At 39.9% G+C, this 22,082-nt stretch overlaps 2 protein-coding genes across 4 annotated transcripts; one reads left to right on the top strand and one right to left on the bottom strand.

Moving 5' to 3' along the window:
* Nucleotides 1-139: 139 nt before the first annotated feature.
* Nucleotides 140-13,860, bottom strand: LOC113062494 (semaphorin-6D-like). Of its 3 annotated transcripts, none has more exons than XM_026232389.1 (18): nt 13,749-13,860; nt 8,344-8,473; nt 7,880-7,994; nt 7,681-7,738; nt 7,102-7,158; nt 6,752-6,853; nt 6,589-6,679; nt 5,525-5,650; nt 5,311-5,399; nt 4,944-5,161; nt 4,219-4,350; nt 2,952-3,107; nt 2,690-2,854; nt 2,483-2,611; nt 1,549-1,626; nt 1,377-1,435; nt 1,235-1,276; nt 140-1,121 (listed from the first exon to the last, which is right to left on the bottom strand). In XM_026232389.1, the coding sequence occupies exons 1-18, from the start codon at nt 13,767-13,769 to the stop codon at nt 238-240; spliced, it is 2,652 nt and encodes an 883-aa protein (XP_026088174.1). In that variant the 5' UTR covers nt 13,770-13,860; the 3' UTR covers nt 140-237. The 3 variants fall into 3 exon arrangements, with proteins under 3 accessions (XP_026088174.1, XP_026088175.1, XP_026088176.1); XM_026232390.1 differs by having other exon boundaries at nt 1,235-1,273; XM_026232391.1 differs by having other exon boundaries at nt 2,690-2,858; nt 2,965-3,107.
* Nucleotides 13,861-18,790: 4,930 nt separating this feature from the next.
* LOC113062531 (tumor necrosis factor, alpha-induced protein 8-like protein 2 A) lies at nt 18,791-21,934 on the top strand. Its single transcript, XM_026232443.1, has 2 exons — nt 18,791-19,246; nt 21,007-21,934. Exons 1-2 carry the CDS (start codon nt 18,929-18,931, stop codon nt 21,247-21,249), a joined length of 561 nt encoding a protein of 186 aa, XP_026088228.1. The 5' UTR covers nt 18,791-18,928; the 3' UTR covers nt 21,250-21,934.
* Nucleotides 21,935-22,082: the final 148 nt, after the last annotated feature.

The following is a 22,082-nucleotide window of genomic DNA, read 5'->3' as shown; positions in this document are numbered from 1 at the left end:
CAACATAATGAGATTTATGCAGTATATACTGTGCATGCTCATCTTTTGCTGGGTATTTACAAAAATAATTAAAAAGCCAGTGGAATAAAGTAGAATTTGTGTGAGTGTGTGAGAGAAGGGAACCAAAAATGCATTAAAAAATGCAAAAATAAGTTTTTATTTAGAGGTTAAGTGTAGGCCAGTGATATGAAGTGTGCTAGTGTTGGTTCGGTGTGGGTGGTGTCCTGGGGTCAGAGGTCAGTAGCTGTGTTTGGCGTGCGAGGGCAGGTGTAGTGTTTTGGGGGGTATGTATGTGGGTTTGGGGGGGATCTGTGGTTTGAGTGACTCTGTGCGTCTGATGATAGCCGTGCGCTGCAGGTGTGGCGGCTCGCTGTAGCTGTGCTGTCGCGTCAGACACGAGCCGCCTGTGATTAACGGACGCTGTGTCTCGTAGATGTTTCCCGCCGGCGCTGACTTCTGGTTGAATCGGTGCTGGCGGGCGGTCGTGACGCCGTTGCCCATCTTTATGAGGACGTGGCGCTGCGAGGAGCCCGGCTGAATCTGCTGAAGCGCGGAGGTTTCGCCCGTCTCTTTCAGGCAGCTGTAATATGATGTTGGGGTGTGCAACGAGCCGGAGTCGCCCGGGAATAAAGATGAAGTCATAATGGTGATAACTGGATTGTGTGTGTGTTTGAATACATCATCATCGTGGCCCTCCGAGGGCGTGTGCTTGCTGGGAAGCGTCTGATTGGTGGAGTTGTAGGTGTGGCTTCTCTCCCATTGGCTGTTTAAGTTCTTGATTGGCAGCTCGGGCGTCAGATCCGGGGTGGGCAGGTCAGAAACCAGCTCCTCGTCTTCAGTGGTGTGTGGTTTTCCGGGCGTCCCGGAGCTGTAGATCTGAGAGGATGTGAGGTCGTTCTTGTCTGGTTTGGGGTCTAAGAGGCGGTTGAGTTTGGCGAGGCTGGTGAGCGAGAGCGACGCCTCCGGCTCCTGTGATTGGTGGGATCTCTGAACGCAGTAACAGGACACCAGCACGCCGGAGACGACGGCACCCAACACGAACGCCACCAGCACACACGCCCCCAGGAGAGAGAAGTGGAAGCCGTCGCCGAGACCCGCTGCGTCAGGAAGCTGCTTCACACCTACACACACACACACACACACACACACTCATGTCATTCTCTACGCTCTTTTCTTTTGTTCCTAAATATTTTACGTTAAGGATTTAAATAAAGTAGATGTGTGTGAGACTGACCGGAGGCTGAATCCACCGCTGAGCTCACATCACTTCCTGCTGCTGACACACAGACACAGAAGAGATCAGCTCTGAGATTAAACATGACAGACAGACAGTATTTATCTCAGAAGTGAAGCATCGCTGCTGTAATGTGACTCACTGATGCACGCGTCAAATGAATGTGACTGGTCACCGTCAACGTCCTGCTCAAAGCCCGCCCTGTTCACACACACACACACACACACACACACACACACACACACACACACACACACAGGTGGTTTAGTTTACGCTCGTCTGGCATCAGGTTGACTGCTGCAGGTCACTCTTACTTGAACCCTGGAGCCACGTCTGCACAGCGTCCGGTCCGCAGCCAGATGCAGTATGGGTCGTGTGTGTGGAGACAGCGTCTGTGCAGGATTACGAGACCAGGATGAGCTTCTGAACACATACACTTCTGGCTGAGTAATGAGATCGCTGTCTGAAGTGACTGAGATAACACAAGGCTGCATCACAGTTGCTCTTGTACAGTCAAATCTGTCTCAAACTCATAATACTTATAATAATATTAACAATACATTTATTTAAACTTTATTTTAAGGAACCTCACTAGTTTTCTTCAATGTTTTTGTTTAAACATTACATTGTAAACAGAACTTCTTTGTTTAGCAGAACATTTATGTTGTATGCCTTTATTTGATTTACCACCGTTTTTTGAGAATACATTTTAATTTAATAATTAAAATACAATCCGGAAAAAATGAAAAAAAAAAATAGATCCAGACCAATTTAATTATAAGTTATTTAATTATTATTTATTTTTCTCTTATGTAAATTATTAATTTGTTAAAGTGCTATGAATTTGTTGGACTGAATGTAAAAATTGAATAAATTTTTTTAAACGGAATACAGAAAAAATTTAATGGAAAACAGAATTTGGGAAAAATGTTACATTTCACAGGGCCTCAAAAATGTAATTAAACTATTAAAATGTAATCCAGAAAAATTCATGGGACCCCAAAAATAAAATTTTTAATGGAATATGAGAAAAAAAGAAAACAATTTTTGGGGAAAAACGTTATTTTCATAAGGCCCTATATAATGCATTTTGCTGTATTAAGGTACTGTAAGGGAGCCTTTGTTTTTCAGGGATCCCTGTGTTGTGTTTACTGTGGCGCTGTTACTGGTGTTAGACACTGAACCTGACGTATGTTTGAACGGTGTGTGTTTGCAGCGTGGATTGGCGTGTGTGTGTGTGTGTGTCACCTCTTGCATGTGCCGTGTTGAGCGCAGCGGCTCAGAGGAACTCTGATGATGCAGCTGGAGAACGCCACAAACAGAGCGTGATGCTCCTGATCCAGCTCCAGACCCAACACCCTCCGCTCTCCGCTACACCTGAAACAACACGGTGAGCTCGGTAAAGAAACGCTTGATGAGAGCAGCTGATGTGTGTCCTGCTGCTGTGACGCTCACCGTGTGGGACTGAACACGCTGATGTCCTCCAGCAGTCTGGAGCCGTTCTCTCTCGAGCTGATCAGGATCTTCAGCACACGGCCGTCTTCAGAGCCCAGAAACACAACACTGCGGTTCTGATGAGGACCAGCCGCTGTATCCACCACAATCTGAGTCAGCCTATACCTGCAGAGAGCAAACACATCAGTGAGTGTGTGTGTGTGACAGTGTGTGTGAGTGAGTGTGAGTGTGTGTGTGTGTGTGTGTGTGTGTGTGTGTGTACCTGCTGGCGGTGCTGGTGATCAGCGGTTGGCTGTTGATTGATGACACAGTCTCGTCCATCAGTGGATGTGTCTTAATAAATGAAAGCACAGAGTCTGGAAACTGAACAGAGGATGAGTAGGAGGACGCTGAACCTTCACCTGCACATGAACCTGGACTGAACACACACACACACACACACACACACCAGTGTCACCTTCATTTATATAGTGCTTTTAACAATACAGTGTGAGAGCAGCCTCTAGTGGAGGAAATCACTGACAGCAGAAACACTGTTGTTCATTTAGACACGTGATGCTGCATTTCTCTCTCTCTCTCTCTCTCTATATACATATATATATTATATAGTCATAATACAATAATGAAAACTGGGGTAAAATCGTTTGGTGTTAAGTGGGTTAGGTTAATGGTCTTTTTCTTTATGCAATTTTTTTTTGCAACTCAGATGTCTGTGAAGTAGGGCTGTCAAAATTGCTCAAAAATGACGTTCGAATATTCCCTAAAAAAAACACGAATATTGGAACTATTCGAACATCTGGTGGCGCAGGTTGTCAATGACACGCATTAAATCAATACCAGTACAAAATAATACAAAGAGACATAACTACTTGTATAGAGTCTATTTAAGTTTAAACATATATGACAATGTATTACCTAAACAAAAACAAGGAAATCAACTAACGTCCAAGACTGCAGACCTCGCTCTCTCACCCTCACGTGCTCTGAGCATAACGGTTTAAATGAACAAACACATTTTTGTGCAAGCAATTTAAGGTCGCGACTGTTGTCCCAAATATAGCAGGCTTCATTCAGTGATTGAAACTAATATTATTAATATAAATTGAAGTTTTACAGCATATAGAGCTGACATTGAATGCTCCGAGCGAGCTGTGCTGTGGTAAACATGGACCTTTTCCTTGACATGAAACGATAAATAATCAAACCTCGGATCCATTGCTTGACAGAACAGAAGCCTGCCCCATCCGCGATACTGATCAGTCTCATGTCCTTACAAATGAACGAAATTATTTGATCCGTTATGGCCTCATGTCGTGTGGCAGACAGAGCTTGCGGCGGGCGATGCAAAGTAACGTTAAGTGTCAAGACATGACTGTTTAGCTGGAGCTTTAGCTTTTTTTTCGAATATTAATTTTTACCTTCGAAATTCGAATATATATTCTAATTTATAATATTCGTTGACAGCCCTACTGTGAAGCGAGCAGCACTTTATTTCTGTGTGTGTGTGTGTGTGTGTGTGTGTGTGTTACCGTGGTTTGGGCACCAGCTCCTCAGGTACAGGCATCCACACTGAATCACTGTTCTTCTGCTCCTTAAACTTCCCATTAAACACTTGCTCAATGTCATCCAAATAAAACCCACACACTGCTGAGCCGGGAATGCTGGGACACACAGACACAGACTGATCAAACAGGTGGTGCGGTGTGTGTGTGTGTGTGTGGTGCGGTGTGTGTGTGTGTGTGTGTGTGGTGCGGTGTGTGTGTGTGTGTGGTGCGGTGTGTGTGTGTGTGTGTGGTGCGGTGTGTGTGTGTGTGTGTGTGTGTGTGGTGCGGTGTGTGTGTGTGTGTGTGTGTGGTGCAGTGTGTGTGTGTGTGTGTGGTGCGGTGTGTGTGTGTGTGGTGCGGTGTGTGTGTGCGCGGTGTGTGAGGTGTGTGTGTGTGGTGTGGTGTGTGTGGTGCAGTGCGGTGTGTGTGTGGTGCGGTGTGTGTGCGGTGTGTGTGTGCGCGGTGTGTGAGGTGTGTGTGTGTGTGGTGTGTGTGGTGCAGTGCGGTGTGTGTGTGGTGCGGTGTGTGTGCGCGGTGTGTGAGGTGTGTGTGCGTGGTGTGTGTGTGTGTGGTGTGGTGTGTGTGTGTGGTGCAGTGCGGTGTGTGTGGGGTGTGTGTGGTGATGGTGCAGGGTGTGTGGTGTGTGTGTGTGTGTGTGTGTGTGTGTGTGTGTGTGTGCAGTGCGGTGTGTGTGTGTGGTGATGGTGCACCTGTTGGTCTGTGTGGTGAAGACCCCCACCACCGCGGGCCGCTGGTTGATCTGCAGGACACTGGTGATGGACTGCAGCACGTCGAAGTAGAAGAAGGTGTCTCCAGGAACAGAGCAGTTCAGACGTGCCTTCAGAAACGACGTCCAGTGACGATCTAACACACGCGTGGAGCCGCCGCTGTCGTTCTTACACACACGTGCCACACGCGAATACACCACCTACAGCAGCAGGAGACATGGGGTACATACACAACTTTACTTTTACTGCAAACACACCTAACGACTTTAGAACAGAACTGAATGTCTAAATCTTCACACACGCACACACTCTCTCTCACACACACACACACACACACACACACACTCACCTTCCCAGCGCCGGTGTGCTCCACTGCGATCTCACTGAAGAAGAAGTACACGTAGTTGCCGTATTCGACAGCATGCAGGAAGTGAGGCTCTGTAGAAACAAAACAATAATATTACTCAGTACTTATATCTATAATTACACTGTAACAAGGACACTTTAAAATAAAGTGTAACGCTCGTGATCTGAGGAACGGTTCCTGAAGATAAACGAGGCACCTCTGAGCCATTTGGAGTCGTATTTGACGGTCCTCAGGACGGGACGCCCCTCTCCTCCCAAACTCCTGTAGATCACTGCATCACTGGCCTGGAAGTCCGTCACTGTGGCCGAATAGAAATGACCCCCTGACACACAGACACAGAGACACTGATGAAGTCTGGTGACAGCTGACGATCAAACGCTATTTAATCAATCAATAATACCATCATTCAACAGCCTGCATTTGGCTTCACACAAAAAAAGGAGGACTACCAAAACAATAACATTGATCAAAAACAATCAGAACACTGTTTTATTATTTAAAATTATATATATATATATATATATATATATATATATATATATATATATATTTTTTTTTTTTTTACTGTAAACTAAAATGTTTTATTAAAATGTGTTGCATTGTTTTATTATTATTAACAATAACACAACAACAATAATAGCACTACTACTAATATTTATTATTATTATTTTTATTATTATAGTTGTTATTTTACAGAACAACTGATATTCAATGTGACTATACAAAACGAAAATACTATAATTGTATAATTTAAATTGTACAAATTAAATCAATAAATTAATAATAATAACTATCATTATTATTATTAGTGACTATTACTTTTATTGTTTAACAAAATAACTACTATTTAATATGACTATACAAAAAAAATCATAAAAATACAGTTTTATTATTTTTTTATTGTAAAAATGTAATTCTAAATTTTACCATTTACTGTAACGTTTAAAATATTTTGTTAAATGCACATCATTTTATTATGATGCTGTAATGATAACAACAACACTACTACTATTTATAATAATAAAAAATTTTTAATAAAGTTGCAGTCATTTTGTTTTTGTCGTTTTTTATAAAGAACTATATTAGTTTTTAATAATTACATTTTTAGTTATTTTGGTTATATTAGTTTTTATTAATAAATGTATTTTTTATTTTAGTAGATTAAGTTAAATTAAGATGAGAAATATTGCAGCTAGACTTAAAAATGTTAAATGTTTTGATGGTTTTGGTTGATAATGGAGGTGTGTTTCAGCCTCTCACCTGCAAACAGTCCTATGTTGGACTGGCGAGACTCGAAGGGACAGCGGGCCTGACCCAGCAGCTCCTGACCGACCTGCTCCAGCGAACTCAACTAAACACAGACAGCAGCAGCGTGAGGAACTGGTGTGTGACTGCGGGACAGATGCTGAAATCAGGCACTCACTCTGTAGTTTCTGCAGGCCGGGTTCAGTGCGTTCGTTCCACACGCAAACAGAGTCTCGTCGTTACGAGGCACAAGAACCTTGATGTAATTATAGCATTCATCCTGAAAACAGAGGATACGTGTTTTAAAGGGACAGGTAACCCATACATGAGAAGCCTGTCATTAATCAGAGAAGGATGTCAGATGTCAGTATAAGGAGTTAACATCTCTGAAGGTTCATGACAGAACATCATGTGTTCAGCCGCTCTTCTGTCTGTGGGTTCATCAGAGAGACACATGTTTCGTCCAGCTGTGTGTCGTATCAGATGCTCTTCGTCTGATCTCAGATCTGCTCTGATGGAGATACTCACGCTGTTTCTCCCTCGCACCGCGCACTTGGACACGTCTGTAGATCTCCACGTCAGGATCTGAAAACACACGTGATATGAAAGCGGAATTTTGTAAAAAAAAAAAAAAAAAATTATGTAGGGCCATTTTGTTATTATTTTTAAAAAAAGAAAAACAATTTTATTATGTAATTTATTTGGACTCTGTGTCATTGGTTACAGTAAATTTTAATAAGCAAAAATCATGTCTAATTAATTGAAACCATGAAACGTACACAATTTAACAACAACGTACTAAAAATAATTTAATAAATAAAAAAAAGTACACTTTTCGGGAACTATGAAATCGATTTCCAGAATTCAGTATTTATTTATTTTTTCTGGATTCAGAACATTTTAAAAAGACATTTAATTCGTAAAACTTACGACAAATTATCAATTTATTATTTTAATTTTTTTACAATTAGAGGGATTTCTACCCAGGAATTCTGTGTCGTCTGTTTTAATTTGAAAACTAGTAATAAACAGTATTAATAAAATGAAAGCATAAAACATTAACAATTGAATTAATATTTTAAAATGCAGATAAAAAAAGTGTGTTACCTGCTGTGGGATGATTTTATCGACTGCAGTAGTGAGATTCACAACAAACACATGGTCTCTAAACAGGAGAAAAATCACATTGTGTTTCTCCAGCTGTATTCATTTAAAATATATCACCGTCTACTAGCAGCACGTTTCTTGAAAACTCATCCAATCCAGGCATGTGTTTTGGTGAACAGCCTGATCTTGGACTGAATACCTGGCAGCGATGTACAGCATGTGCTGGATCCGGATCATGAGCTGATAGTCCAGACCCAGACGCTCCGAGCCGTTATTAAACACCAGACCCTGGAAACTGGGATACAGGTGCGAGTCTGTGGAGCACGAGAGACAACACATTCACAAACAAACTCAACTCTTCTTTATAAAACACAAACAGTGTTCACTGATCAACTGCTGTTCTGCGTTTCTAGGTAAAGTCTGGAATCAGGGTTATTATAGTTAAGAGACAAACACAAAAAAGGCTTTAAAGCACATGAAAATAATATAACAACATCTGATATGAGTGTGTGTGTTGTATTGAGACGAGACGCCAGAACCATGACTGAATCAATGTGCGCTGTACCGTTTCTTCAAAAGCAGATCGTCCACAATCAGACATCACAATATCTCACAGACATGAGTGCAATAAACACAATCACTCCTGTCAGTCATGTGACTCACCTTCCACACGCACCACACTGATTGGCTGCAGGTCCCTGGGGAAGGGCGTGGCAGAAGCTATGACTGGGAGGAGCCAGGCTAAAGAGACCATCGTCACGACAACAGAGTAACGCCATGACCTGTCAATCATCTGCAAAGGAAACCAGACACAGACAGAAGAGCTGTTGTGAGATTAGTCTCCACAAAGATGGATGCTGCATAAATCAAAGACAAAATCTTGGAGTCATGTGGACGGACTGGTAAATCAACGCACATGGATAATAAATGATCCTATAACAACCTGAGATTTAAAAACTGATTGGACCTGAAGCTAATCTGACAAGAGGCTTTGAGTGTGTGTCGGTGGGAGACACTTTAGCTAATTAATGGCTAATCAGAGCTAATCTTCCATTAGACAGATGAAGCGGGACACAGGAGTCGGGGGTATAATCTGGATTTTCTTCTGTACAGGATTATTGAATTAAAACATTTATATACTAGAAGCTAGAACGCTTGACATCCTGAATTCTCCATTCACTAAACTGCATTACAGGCCTGTAATTAACTAACATTCAGGCAATTAATAAACCACAGAGAGCCAATTACACAGATTACTATACAAAACGTTTAAGTGTCATTTACTGTAAAAGAGATAAACACAAAGCATCTGACAGTTGGCATGAAATTAGAGAGGAAACACCTCAATATTTATTCTACAGAATGCAACAAATATACATGTATATTTTTGGCATTTTTGCGATTGAAGAGTATGTTTAAGAAATATTGAGAGTGTGTTACTTGCCATTTCTAATTTGTGAAATTAGCTTGAGTTTCCAGCCACTAAATACAGTCAAAACCAGATCAAAACAACCAAAAACAGCACATTTAAGAGCTCCAAGACTAAGTCAAAGAGGAAATACAGGGCTGATGAACGCTCAGATAAGAAAACATTCTTCCTAAAGCAATGACTGCAATAACAACAGAGAAAGAGTTCACGTTTAGTGCTATATTTGACACGTTTTATTATGTTCTTTGGGCTCATCTGGTGAAATCTCTGTCACGTTGGATGGGAACATTTGACAAACGAGTGTTTCTGAGCTCTGGCACTTTGAGCTCCGGGACATCAACCTCTCTGGCTTAAATCTATTCCAGTCTAGCTTTGGCTAATGTTTCAGGTCACTGTCCTGCTGGAAGACAAACGTCCCAGAGCTCCTGCGATTTACAGCATGCATTCCTCCGGTATTTGTGTATTAGTTTAGCAGACCGTGACGCACTGAAGTCATCATACGCAGCGTTACAGAGAAGTCCACTCTCAAATAAACCTCAATGACACTAAAACAACATTCAATTGTTGTTTAATTAGGGTTTCAGATTCATTTTTATGAGATGTTGCATCATAGGGTCATTTTTCCCCACCAGATTCTCAGATTGAAATTTCACTTTAAGCATCATTTAATAATTCGGAGACAGAAGTCATATAATAAACACTCAGATGTTGTCATGATGTATTTTCACTGTGCTGCGTCCAGACTGTGCTGAGATAGATTTACAGGACTCGGAGATATAGTAAACACTTCGGGAATGTTCCTCCGTCCTGCTCTTTTCCAGGAACTCTTCAGTCGGAGTGGTTCTCTGGTCTGTAGTTTTGGACTGGTGTGTAGTCAGCCGATGATTGAACAGAGTATACAGGAGACTCAAGGTGGTTTCATGTGATGCAATGCTACTTTTCTCCAAATCTGATGAAGAAACAAACTCATCTACATCTCGGATGGCCTGAAGGTGGACTCTTTAATTTTTGGGTGGACTTCTCCTTTAAGACGTGAAGAAGTAGCGGCTCTCACGCTCTTAGTAAAAATACTCGGCACCTTTGACATAAAGCAGCCGTTTGCTTCCTTCCAGAGCCCAGACATGTCTCTGATGTTTCCTTCTCTTTTAACTTGCACTGGCACTCTTGGACCCAAAAATATCCAGTGAGCGTCCAGTGGTAGTTTTAACGGTGGGTCTGTGTAAACATGCTAGCTGCAGAGTTAGCGGCCGTTCACACACAGTGTGTTTTTGCATTCCACCGCACAGCTTTTTCATTGTTTTTTCTTTCTAAACATGCACTAGATGGACGGCTTTGACTGTTGAGCTTGGGCTACACAACTATTGCAATGTCTCGCACATAACAATGCATCATAAAAATGCACTGCTTAAGTCATAATTTATTAAAATTTGAAATAAATTTCCCATTCCACTGCCCTGCATCTTCCGTTTTCAAAAGCAAAAGCATCTTTTGTGCAGAATGTGTTTTTGGTTTCCACCGTTCTGCTTTTTTATTATATTCTTATGTAACTGTGCGCTAGATGGATGTGTTTGGTGCGCATCCTGCATCTTTTGTGATATCTAACTAAAAGTAGTTCAACTTTTAAAACAAGTCATGTTTTTAAATGTGTTTGTATATGAATGGCTCCCAAGCGCTGTATTGTTAAGATGCTGTTGAGTTCAGATCCCTTTTCATTTGAACTAAAAGATAAATATATTTTTTTTAATCACTCTTTTATATTTTCTCCTTTTTTTGTTCAGTAGAAAACAAAACTAATTTGGTTAATATATACTAATATTCTTCAAAATATCTTTTGTATTCAGCAGAAAAAAAACAAGTCACAAAAGATTTGTCATTTCTGGGAAAACTTTCCCTTTGACCCCATGTTAGGGTTAGTTAGGGTGAGGGATAAACTATGACTCGAACCCCAGCTTTCTCCCTAATGACCTTCATGATGTGGAATTCAGGGGGAGTCAATTCGGTCTTTCTCTCTCTCTGTGTCGAGATCAGAGAACCAACAGAAACTCTACAACTGTTCCAGGAATGCTGGAGTGGGCCGAGAGATAGAGAGAGAGAGAGAGAGAGAGAGAGAGAGAGAGAGAGAGAGAGAGAGAGAGAGAGACATACGATGAACAGGAAGAAAACAGGGCAAACATGCAGAATACACACACTACAGATGAAGGCCAACACTAATACATTACATTAATAACTAATACATTTGTAGTTCAAGACGTAGATTTACAATTTATATTAAAGATTTAGTTCGTTTCATGTAATTTACAATAACAACTAATACATTTGTAGCTCAAGACTAACATATATTTTAGATTTATTTAATTTAATCTAATAACTAATAAACATGTAGCTCAGGTAACATTTATAGCAAAGCTTTAGATGTACGTTTAACATTTATATTTAATGTTTTAAATGTACAGTTTATGTAATTTACACTAATAACTGCGCGACTTAGGTTTACCATTAAACATATGTTTAATGGAATTTACAGAAATATTTTGATCAAGACTACGATTTATATTTATCGTTATATTTTGATTGGGGTGTAAGAAAATATTGATACACGTGAGTATCATGATATTTTGTTTGGTGATACTGTATCAATTCTCAAAAATGCAATATCGATATTTAAAAAATATATATAAAATTATATGAGATTCGTGGCAGTTGTTACATTCTTATTTTATATCTAAACATGCTAATATTGCCTATAATTTTTGCGTATCAGGGAGCCGCTGTCATTTATCGTATCGCCAGATTCATTCCGATACACAACACTAATTTAGATTTACATTAGGGCCGGGACTTTAACGCGTTAATTCAGATTAATTAATTACACAAAAAATAACGCGTTCATTAAGATTAATTAGTTACAGAAACAAATTTGCCGCATTTTTAATAACTTATTTTTGCACTGCAGAACATTTCTCACTGGATGAGTTTCGGCGGACCGATAATACTGGAGCACCAACTAGCGTTCGCATATCACCGCAGCACATGATCGAACCTCAAGTATCACCTAAACGCAAAACATATAGCAGCTAGCGTGGACTTAACACTTTATGTTGAACTATGTATTATTTTGTTGGTAAAACTGGCAGTTTATGTTGAACTCTTTATTGTTTTGGCCAAGGTTATTGAGAGTTGGACTTAGTATGTTATGGCCTCTGAAGCAACAGAGAGATGTTTTCTAATAGTCAGTGTTTCCAATGTTCTGAATGTAATTGACAGTATTGTGTATTACTTAAAAATCACTTTACAGAAGGTTCCAGCACCTATAAGCTACCTGAATTTCTGAAATGTACTATTTCTAAATTGTTTCTAAATATGCTATTGCTACACTTCATGGCAAAAATTGCACTGGTCTGCTAGACTTGGTTGAACAAAAATAAACAATATTTTGTTGCTTAAGCTTATGTATTCAGTCATTATTCAATGGTATACTATAAATCCATGTGAAAAAAAATACTTCTCACTGTTCTCAGGTCAAACATTTATCTGCGATTAAAATGCAATTAATTTCGATTAATTAATTACAAAGCCTCTAATTAATTAGATTAATTTTTTTAATCGAGTCCCGGCCCTAATTTACATTAAATGTTATGTACACTAATATCCAATAAATCATTTTTTTTTACAATGTAAATTTACCATTTATATTAAATATTTAGATGTACGTTTAGTGTAATTCACACTAATAACTAATAAATATTTGGATAAATATTGTAAGACTTACAATTATTTTTGTAATTTATATATACATATTTTTCTTTTATTTACACTAATATCCAATAAATGTGTTTCTTAAGGTGTAAATGTACAATTTATATTAAATATTTAGATTTGTTTAATGTATTTTACACTAATAACTAACAAACATTTGGATCAAGACTTAGATTTACATTTACTTTTAAATTAAGATGTACATTTGATAACATTCACACTAAAATCTAATAAATGTGTGGCTTAAGACTTAAATTTACCATTATATTAGAGATTTAGATGTAAATTTTGTTTTTCATTCAGAAAAAAAAGAAAAGTTTCTCTCCAAACCAAATTAAACTGACCTTCTCAAAAGACCTGGAGGAACTGAAAACTGTTTAGGTCATATTAAAAATCATAATTGTATAAGACTGAAGGACGTCATGGTTCAGTTGACCTCTGTTTATGTTATTACTCACTCTTTGGGTGGTTTTCTCCTGACTGGCGCTTTATGTTGTGCGTTTTCTGAGGACAGATGGTTAGACATGAGTTTTAAACCCCAAATCTCCTCAGAGAGCAAAGGATTACCACATTTAACGTTACTCTCCAACATCTTAAACGTTTCCTCCTGAAACAGATTTCCAAACATCTCCGAGGCAATTCTGTGAAATGTTTAACTTTAACGGCGTGCGGTCATTAATTAACGTTACTGAAGGAGAGTTCACGAAACTGACCGTTGGCGTTTAACGGACGCAGTTTAAAATCTTTTAAAACTCCTGTGGCGCGATTAATAACCTCTGCGCGTTCCTGTGCATCCTGCGCTCGCGTTCAGTTCAAGTACCTTTTTAAAACAACTACATCTAATGGATTCACCACAAACTTACAAAAGAATGCTGAAACTTACCCGTTTCGCTTCAAAAACCATCTTATTCCATGTTTTCTGTGTTTGCCTCGAATCCGAGCGGCAGAGAACCCAGAGCTGTTAATTCAGTTTAATCTGAGGGCGTAAACGGGGCGGAGTTTCAAACTCGACTGACACGCCTTCCTCGTGTGCATGTGCGCGTTTGGACCAATTAGAGACAGCAGGGTGGACTCTTTACTCCGCCCATCCAATCAAAACAGATGTGGCGGGTTATTTACAGTCTATTGTTATTCACCCTGTGGATATTTTCCCTAATAAAATAAATAAATATATATTAAAAATTATGTATATATGTCTTTGCTTATTTGTAAAATGGGTTTATGTATAATGTCCAAATTATGCTCATAAAATGTTTTATATTTAATTATTTGCAAAATGTTTGACCATTTATTATATAATCAAAAATTTATAATTAAATATGTTCCATATATGTTCCAAATATGTTAAATATATATATATATATATATATATATATATATATATATACATATATATATATATATATATATATACATATATATATATATATATATATATACATATATATATATATATATATATACCTTATATACATAAATAAAACTTATTTATGTATTAAATGAAATGCTTGTTCAAATAATTTTCAGGACTATTGTTTTCATAAATTAATTTATTAATTCATTTAAATGAAATTCTGAAATGATGCATTGTTGTCCTAACACACACACATATTCACACACACACACACACACACACACACTCTCTCTCTCTCTCTCTCTCACTCACACACACACACACTCTCTCTCTCTCTCTCACACACACACACACACACACACACACACTCACACACACACACACGTGTCTCTGATGTTTGCTGTAGAGCAGATGGAGATGTGACAGCAGAAGGCAAAGGTTCCTCTTCAGAAAATCAACACAATCACACGCTCACACGCTCACACACACACACACACACACACCGAGGGTTAATGCAGGAATAAAACAGAGGCTAATGCATCTGGATCTGTATTTACAGTCATGCAGATGGCAAAGCAGCTTACAGAGCACAGAAAATCACAAAATTCACTTTGTTTGCCGGTCTCACTCACAGCACTTAACAGCGTTCAAGCGTGTCACATTATAACAATAATCCTCATCTGAGGGCAAAGACAACATGTCTCCATCTGTTCTTCTCTTTGTTTCTGTTGTTTTCAGGGCAGATCAACACTGAGGGGAACTGCCTCCTCTTCCTGTCGCCTCATTCCCACGTCCTGCTTCAGGCCTGTCCTGACCTTTGACCTGCGGAGTTCTCTCAGTCCCCTTAAAAAGACATGCCGAGCATGTGTGTGTGTTGGACGCCGAGCGTGTTTTTTCTGGAAAATGTACTGTTATTCTGAAAATATGCACAAACAGTCACAGACACAGACATCTTTGGAGGATCAGAGACCAATGCTACTGATGTCACTCTCTCTTCTACTGAGCAAATGACCAGAAACACACGGAGTTCAGAAAGTTACAGTGTGTTCTAAGATAAACTCTTCTCTCAAAAGACCACGCATGTTTATGTATTTATAAAGAAACAGTTCTCAGTTATTCTGAGTTTCTCCCTCTTGTGTGTGTGTGTGTGTGTGTGTGAGAGAGAGAGAGAGAGAGTGTGTGTGCTGCCCTCTACAGGACACACAGCAAGTCTATTTCATTAATGTTATCCATTTCACACACAGCGGTCAAACAAAGTGCTTTGAAAGGTAATAAATAAAAATAAAAAGAAAGAAGAAATTTATAACCTTCATTTGAGTGCAGGACATTTTCATAAACAATATATTCCTTTCGCTCAAACAGTGAATCATGGCACTAAAAGATCAATTAATGGATTAAAATCCCATGAAAATGCATGAAACACTAATATATGAATATATAATATAGAATAAATATAATGCAAGAATCTTTGGATAAAATCAACTGACAAATGCATAAATGTAAACAGGTATATAATAGTCTAAAACGCTGTTATAACTTTTCTATGAGAGTTACAGTCAACACGAGTTATGTAATCAGAATACTTCTTTTATTGCCTGACAGCTCTCAAGAGAGAGAATAGAGACAGAGGCACTTCCTTCAGTCTGAGGTCTATTCCTTTCACTTTTGGTTTGAAAGGGTGCTAAAAAACTAACTTTTTTGTTATTAAAAACACATAAGCGAAACGAGCCAGGAGAAAAAAGTGAAAGGAAAGGTGGTATATAAACGAAACATTATTACTATTCCCTTAGTCTGATCTCATGTCAGACAGGAAGTCTTCCGACAGCTCTTTACACCTGCACTTCCTGCTGGGACTGTGGCCGTCAGTGTTGTAATCTGTGTTTCACACATGGGTTTAGGTAGTTTGTTTCGCTGTCAGTCTTCTTTGTGGTGCAGAGAGAAACACTAAATGTTGAAATGTGCAACAGTCAGAAACACTTTTAGAACAATACAACCAGAAATACAGAACAATACAAAACAAATACTGAGAGTTTAACAAGTGAGTGCTTTTCAGTTCATCTGTATCAATAGATGAAATGGTGCGAGTGTGAATCGTCACAACACACAGGAAGTTGAACCAACAGGAAGAAAAAAAATCACTGACTTGCAATTCAAAGACATTCAGACAACAGACTCATTTCATTCTGAAGCGTTCTTCTACCCAGGACCATAAAAATAAAGTTAATTTAGATATAAATATATACATAAATGACACCTATAGCAGACATCAATGATTATATTGGATGTTTCTGGAAGTAGCACATATGATGTTAGAACATGTAATTCACACTTACATGTGCTTCTGATACTCTTACAACAGATGCGTCTGAAGTAGTACTTCTTCAGGTCCCATCTGAAATATTACATTTCATCCTGTTTTCTGTATTTGACCTTTAAAGCCTACTTGAGTGACACACAATCCTGATAAACACAGATTGTAAACACAAACAACATCCAAAGTGAGCATGAATGATGACTGATGACTGTGACTAGTGCAAGACTCACGATGCAATATGAGGCAAAAATACATTGACTGATTGTGCCGTCTTGTTCCTGTGTGTGTGTGTGTGTGTGTGTGTGTGCGAGAGAGAGAGAGTGAGAGATTTTGTGTGTGTGAGTTCTTTGTTGAAACGGATGTAAACTCTGCAGATTAAGTACTGACAGACGCACTCGAAGACACACTCACATCACAGCTGAACACTCACTCAGCAAAAGGTGAGCAGATACAGCAGGTGTGTGTGTTTCTACTGATATACTCTTAGAACACCTAGAAACCACCTAGCAACTAATTAGAACACCTCAGCAACCGCATAGCAACTAATTAGAACACCTAGAAACCACCTAGCAACTAATTAGAACACCTCAGCAACCGCATAGCAACTAATTAGAACACCTAGAAACCACCTAGCAACTAATTAGAACACCTCAGCAACCGCATAGCAACTAATTAGAACACCTCAGCAACCGCATAGCAACTACTTAGAACACCTAGCAACCGCACAGCAACTAAGAACACCCAAGCGACCACATAGAAACTACGTAGAACACCCCAGCGACCGCATAGCAACTAATTAGAACACCCCAGCGACTGCATAGCAACTAATTAGAACACCTCAGCAACCGCATAGCAACTAATTAAAACACCTCAGCAACCGCATAGCAACTACTAAGATTAGCCCAGCAACCGCATAGCAACTAATTAGAACACCCCAGCAGCCGCATAGCAACTAATTAGAACACCCTAGCAACTGCATAGCAACTAATTAGAACACCCCAGCGACCACATAGAAACTACTTAGAACACCCCAGCAACCGCATAACAAATAATTAGAACACCGCAGCAACAGCATGGCAACTACTAACATTAGCCCAGCAACCGCATAACAACTACTCAGAACACCCTAGCAACTGCATAGCAACTACTCAGAACACCCTAGCAACTGCATAGCAACTACTCAGAACACCCCAGCAACCGCATAGCAACTACTCAGAACACCCTAGCAACTGCATAGCAACTACTCAGAACACCCCAGCAACCACATATCAAATAATTAGAACACCCTAGCAACTGCATAGCAACTAATTAGAACACCTCAGCAACCGCATAGAAACTACTAAGAACACCCCAGCGACCACATAGAAACTACGTAGAACACCCCAGCAACCGCATAGCAAATAATTAGAACACCGCAGCAACAGCATGGCAACTACTAACATTGGCCCAGCAACCGAATAACAACTACTCAGAACACCCTAGCAACTGCATAGCAACTACTCAGAACACCCTAGCAACTGCATAGCAACTACTCAGAACACCCCAGCAACCGCATAGCAACTACTCAGAACACCCTAGCAACCGCATAGCAACTACTCAGAACACCCTAGCAACTGCATAGCAACTACTCAGAAGACCCTAGCAACTGCATAGCAACTACTCAGAACACCCCAGCAACCGCATAGCAATTAATTAGAACACCCCAGCAACTGCATAGCAACTAATTAGAACACCTCAGCAACCGCATAGCAACTACTAAGAACACCCCAGCAACCGCATAGCAACTACTCAGAACACCCAAGCAACCATAGAGCCACTAATTAAAACATCCTAGCCACCTTTCATTGAACTGAACAAACCACATTCCAGATCATTTCAAACTGAATTCAGTTCCGTTTATTTCTTAAATGTGAATCAGGAACAATGATAGAGGTACAGACTGATCAGGTCATGTGATCCAGAGAGAAACCGATTTCGAGAAACGAGGTTTGAGTTCTTACTTTCGATTGCAAACTTTGGGAGCTTTCCATTTAATCTCATTGTTGATTTTTCACACCTTATGTTTGAAGATGACGTGAAGCTTTAGACGTACTATTTTCAGGTTACTTTGTGCTTCTGTTCTCACACGTTCAACACCCTGAATGACATGAAACATCTCTTGAGAGGGAGGTTCGAGTCTGAAACTCAAAGTTGAAGTGTGTGAGAGACACAGAAAGCAGAAGTGACATATCTCCTCCGATCACACAGTTTCCTCTCACAGTTACACAGCGGAAGAAGCCACTTCCTCAAAAAGACATAACAGACTAGTCGCAAACACCTCCAACTGCACGACGCAGGTAAACACACTCGCACACGGCTGTACATCGGTGTCCGTCCGTGCTCTCCTGTCATCAGGATGGAGGCGTTCAGCTCGAAGGACATGGCCATGAAGGCCCAGAAGAAGATCCTCAGTCACATGGCCAGTAAGTCCGTGGCTCATATGTTCATCGATGACAACAGCGGCGAGGTTCTGGACGAGCTGTACCGCGTCTCCAAAGAGCACTCGGGGAACCGCGCCGAGGCCCAGAAGGTGGTGAAGAACATGATCAAGATCGCCGTGAAGGTGGGGGTTCTGTTCAAGCATGACAAGTTCAGCGCGGAGGAGCTGAGTGTGGCACAAGACTTCAGGAAAAAACTCCATAATGGAGCCATGACGGCCATCAGCTTCCAGGAGGTACAAACACTCACATTCATCAGTCATATTTACATGCTAATGTTGTGTTATGATTAATCATCAGCAGTACTACAGCTGAAAGTCTTTACGTACGTGTGTGCGTCTTCCTGCAGCGTTTGTGTGCCATTTCACACCAGCCAGGAAGAAACCACTTAGAAACCATCCAGAGTAACCTAGTGGCTAGATAGCAGCTACTCAGAACACCCTAAACACCATAGCAACTACTTAGAACACCATAGCAACCACTCAGAGCACACTAGCAAACATATAGCAACTACTTAGCAACTACCTAACAACCACATAGTTACCACCCGGAACACCCTAGCAACTGTGTGTTCTTAGTAGCAATCGTATAACAATTACTCAGAACACCCCAGAAACTGCATAGAAACTACAAAGAACACCCCAACAACCACTCAGAGTACCCTAGCAACTGCATAGCAACTACTTAGGAAACTTAGCAACTACTAGCAATTACTCAGAACACCACAAAAATGGCATAGCAACTACTTAGAACACCCTAGCAACCACACTGCAACAATTTAAACCACCCTAGAAACCATATAGCAGCTGCCTGGAAAACTCTAGCAATTACATAGAAACCACGCAGGACACCCTAGCAACTGCATAGCAACTACGTAGGGCACCCTAGAGATGGTATAGCAACTCCACAGAACACCCTAGCAAGTACATAGCAACATCTTAGACCACCCTAGCAACCGCAAAGCAACTACTTAGGACATGTTAGCAACCAAATTATCTAATATTCAGAATACCACGGAAACTGCATAGCAACTACTTCGAACACCTAGCAACTTCATAGCAACTACTAAGTACACCCTAGGAAGCTCATAGCAACTACTTACAACACATAGCAACTAGATAGCAACTACTTAGTACACCCTAGCAACCTCATAGCAACTACTTAGAACACCTAGCAACCGCATAGCAACTGCTTAGAACACCTCAGCAACCTCATATCAACTACTCCGAACACCCTAGCAACCATAGAGCAACCTCTTAGAAGACCCTAGCAATCACTTAGAAACTACTAAGGATACCTTAGCAACTGCACTGCAACTATTTAGCCCTAGCAACCAACCAAAATACACTAGTGACTTTAGGCTCGGACAGAAACACTAATTTACTTCCGAAAAATGTTAGCAATACCAAATAACAATGTTCTTAAAAAGTTTTAGAACATTCAGAGCATGCTAAAACCACTCAGAAGACAACATCTTGATTTCAAAATAAATAACCGCATGCATGCAACTCTGATAAATGTCTATCTCTCTCATGTCCCTCATCTTGTACTTATTTATTAATTTTTGCAACTTCAGCTCTGCTTTTCTGCTGATGCTCTAATCTCAAGACTTAAGAATAAGGCCAGATAGCACACACATTTCTGCAGGATGTCTGTTAAAGATCGCTTCATCTGGAAAGCATCTGTGTCAGAAAAACGCCTTTCAGATGTAAATTTAAAATACATCTTAAATTCATCTTCTAAACTTCAATTTGAAATCTGATAGGAAACATCCTATAGACGTGTTGTAGATGAGCCAACACTCTAAAAATACGACTAGCAGACGTCTAATAGACGTATCTGTGATGTCACGTGTTACCAGGGTAGGAATATGTGCAGAAATGAACAAATGTAAAAAAAAAAAATGTGTTCCTCCTTTTCGATTCTCTCTGTATAAAAGTGTGTTGAATGCATGAATGTAAACATATAATAACGAGCGTGCGTGTCTCTGCGTCAGGTGGAGTTCACCTTTGATAAGAACGTGATGATGGAGCTGCTGTCCGATTGTCGTGATCTACTGCTGAAGCTGGTGGAGAAGCACCTGACACCCAAATCTCTGGACCGCATCAGACACGTGTTCAACCATTACTCGGACCCCGAGCTCCTCACACACCTGTACGACCCTCATGGCACACTGTGGCCGAATCTCAGCAAGATCTGCATCGGTCTGAACCGCATGATCGAAGAGGGCAAGCTCTGAACACACAGAGAGACGCGCTGGACTGAAAGACTGGCCTTCAGAGCTTCTGAAGACAGAGACACTGAGCTCAGGGAAGCAGTGAGACACTGGCCTGGACACATCTCTCATGTCTGACTGAGAGATTAGCACTAAACACGACCAGAACACATGCAGCTAAAACTGCACACAACATAAAAAGAAAGATTTAAAGGGACAGTCCACTCAAAAATCTGAATTCTGTCATTGTTTACTCTCCTCATTCTCAGAACGTTCTAGAGAGTTATGAGCTCACATTCTTTCAGTAGACTTAATTCAAAGTTATGGTCTGTAATAACAGTGGATGTTTTGATTGTTCAGAAAACATTAACTTAATGGAAATATTTGCAAAACGTTCTTCTGTGCAACTCAAGGAAGTAAATGTGGTCTGATAAAATTCATTTGATGTTCCACAGTCATTCAGTTTTGGAACATATAAATGACAGAATTTTAATTTTTGGGCGTACTATCACTTTTAAAAAAATCATGTTTTGCATAAAAAGATTTAGATTTGTTTTTGCATTTTAACATTCATTTCACCCATAAATATTAACACACAGAACTTATACAACACTGGATTTAATGTACGGTTCCACCGTGTTTAACAGTAAATTAATTAATTGCTGTTTTCATGTTTATTCGTGACCTGAATAAAGTTTTAATAATAAGTGCACTTTTGTTGTTTCTTACAGCTTTAGAAGCCTCTTCTTCATCACTGCGATCTTTTGATATGATCTGGTTTATCTTTTTTTGCACCTCATGCAGCACTGCATCAGTGTCTCATCAATGGATGCTCTGCAGTGAATGGGTGCCGTCAG

Source organism: Carassius auratus, chromosome 44 (assembly GCF_003368295.1).
Source record: "Carassius auratus strain Wakin chromosome 44, ASM336829v1, whole genome shotgun sequence".
Lineage (NCBI taxonomy): Eukaryota > Metazoa > Chordata > Actinopteri > Cypriniformes > Cyprinidae > Carassius > Carassius auratus.
Note: the sequence above shows the minus strand (reverse complement) of the source record. Positions and strands in the feature narration are given on the sequence as shown.

Coding starts and splice junctions, on each gene's coding strand:
- LOC113062494 (XM_026232389.1), bottom strand. CDS start 13,769: ATGGTTTTTGAAGCGAAACGG. Junction 8,474..13,748: donor TGGTTTTTGAAGCGAAACGG/GTAAGTTTCAGC, acceptor TTTCCTTTGCAG/ATGATTGACAGGTCATGGCG. Junction 7,739..7,879: donor ATGCTGTACATCGCTGCCAG/GTATTCAGTCCA, acceptor TCTCCTGTTTAG/AGACCATGTGTTTGTTGTGA.
- LOC113062531 (XM_026232443.1), top strand. CDS start 18,929: ATGGAGGCGTTCAGCTCGAAGGACATGGCCATGAAGGCCCAGAAGAAG. Junction 19,247..21,006: donor CGGCCATCAGCTTCCAGGAG/GTACAAACACTC, acceptor TCTCTGCGTCAG/GTGGAGTTCACCTTTGATAA.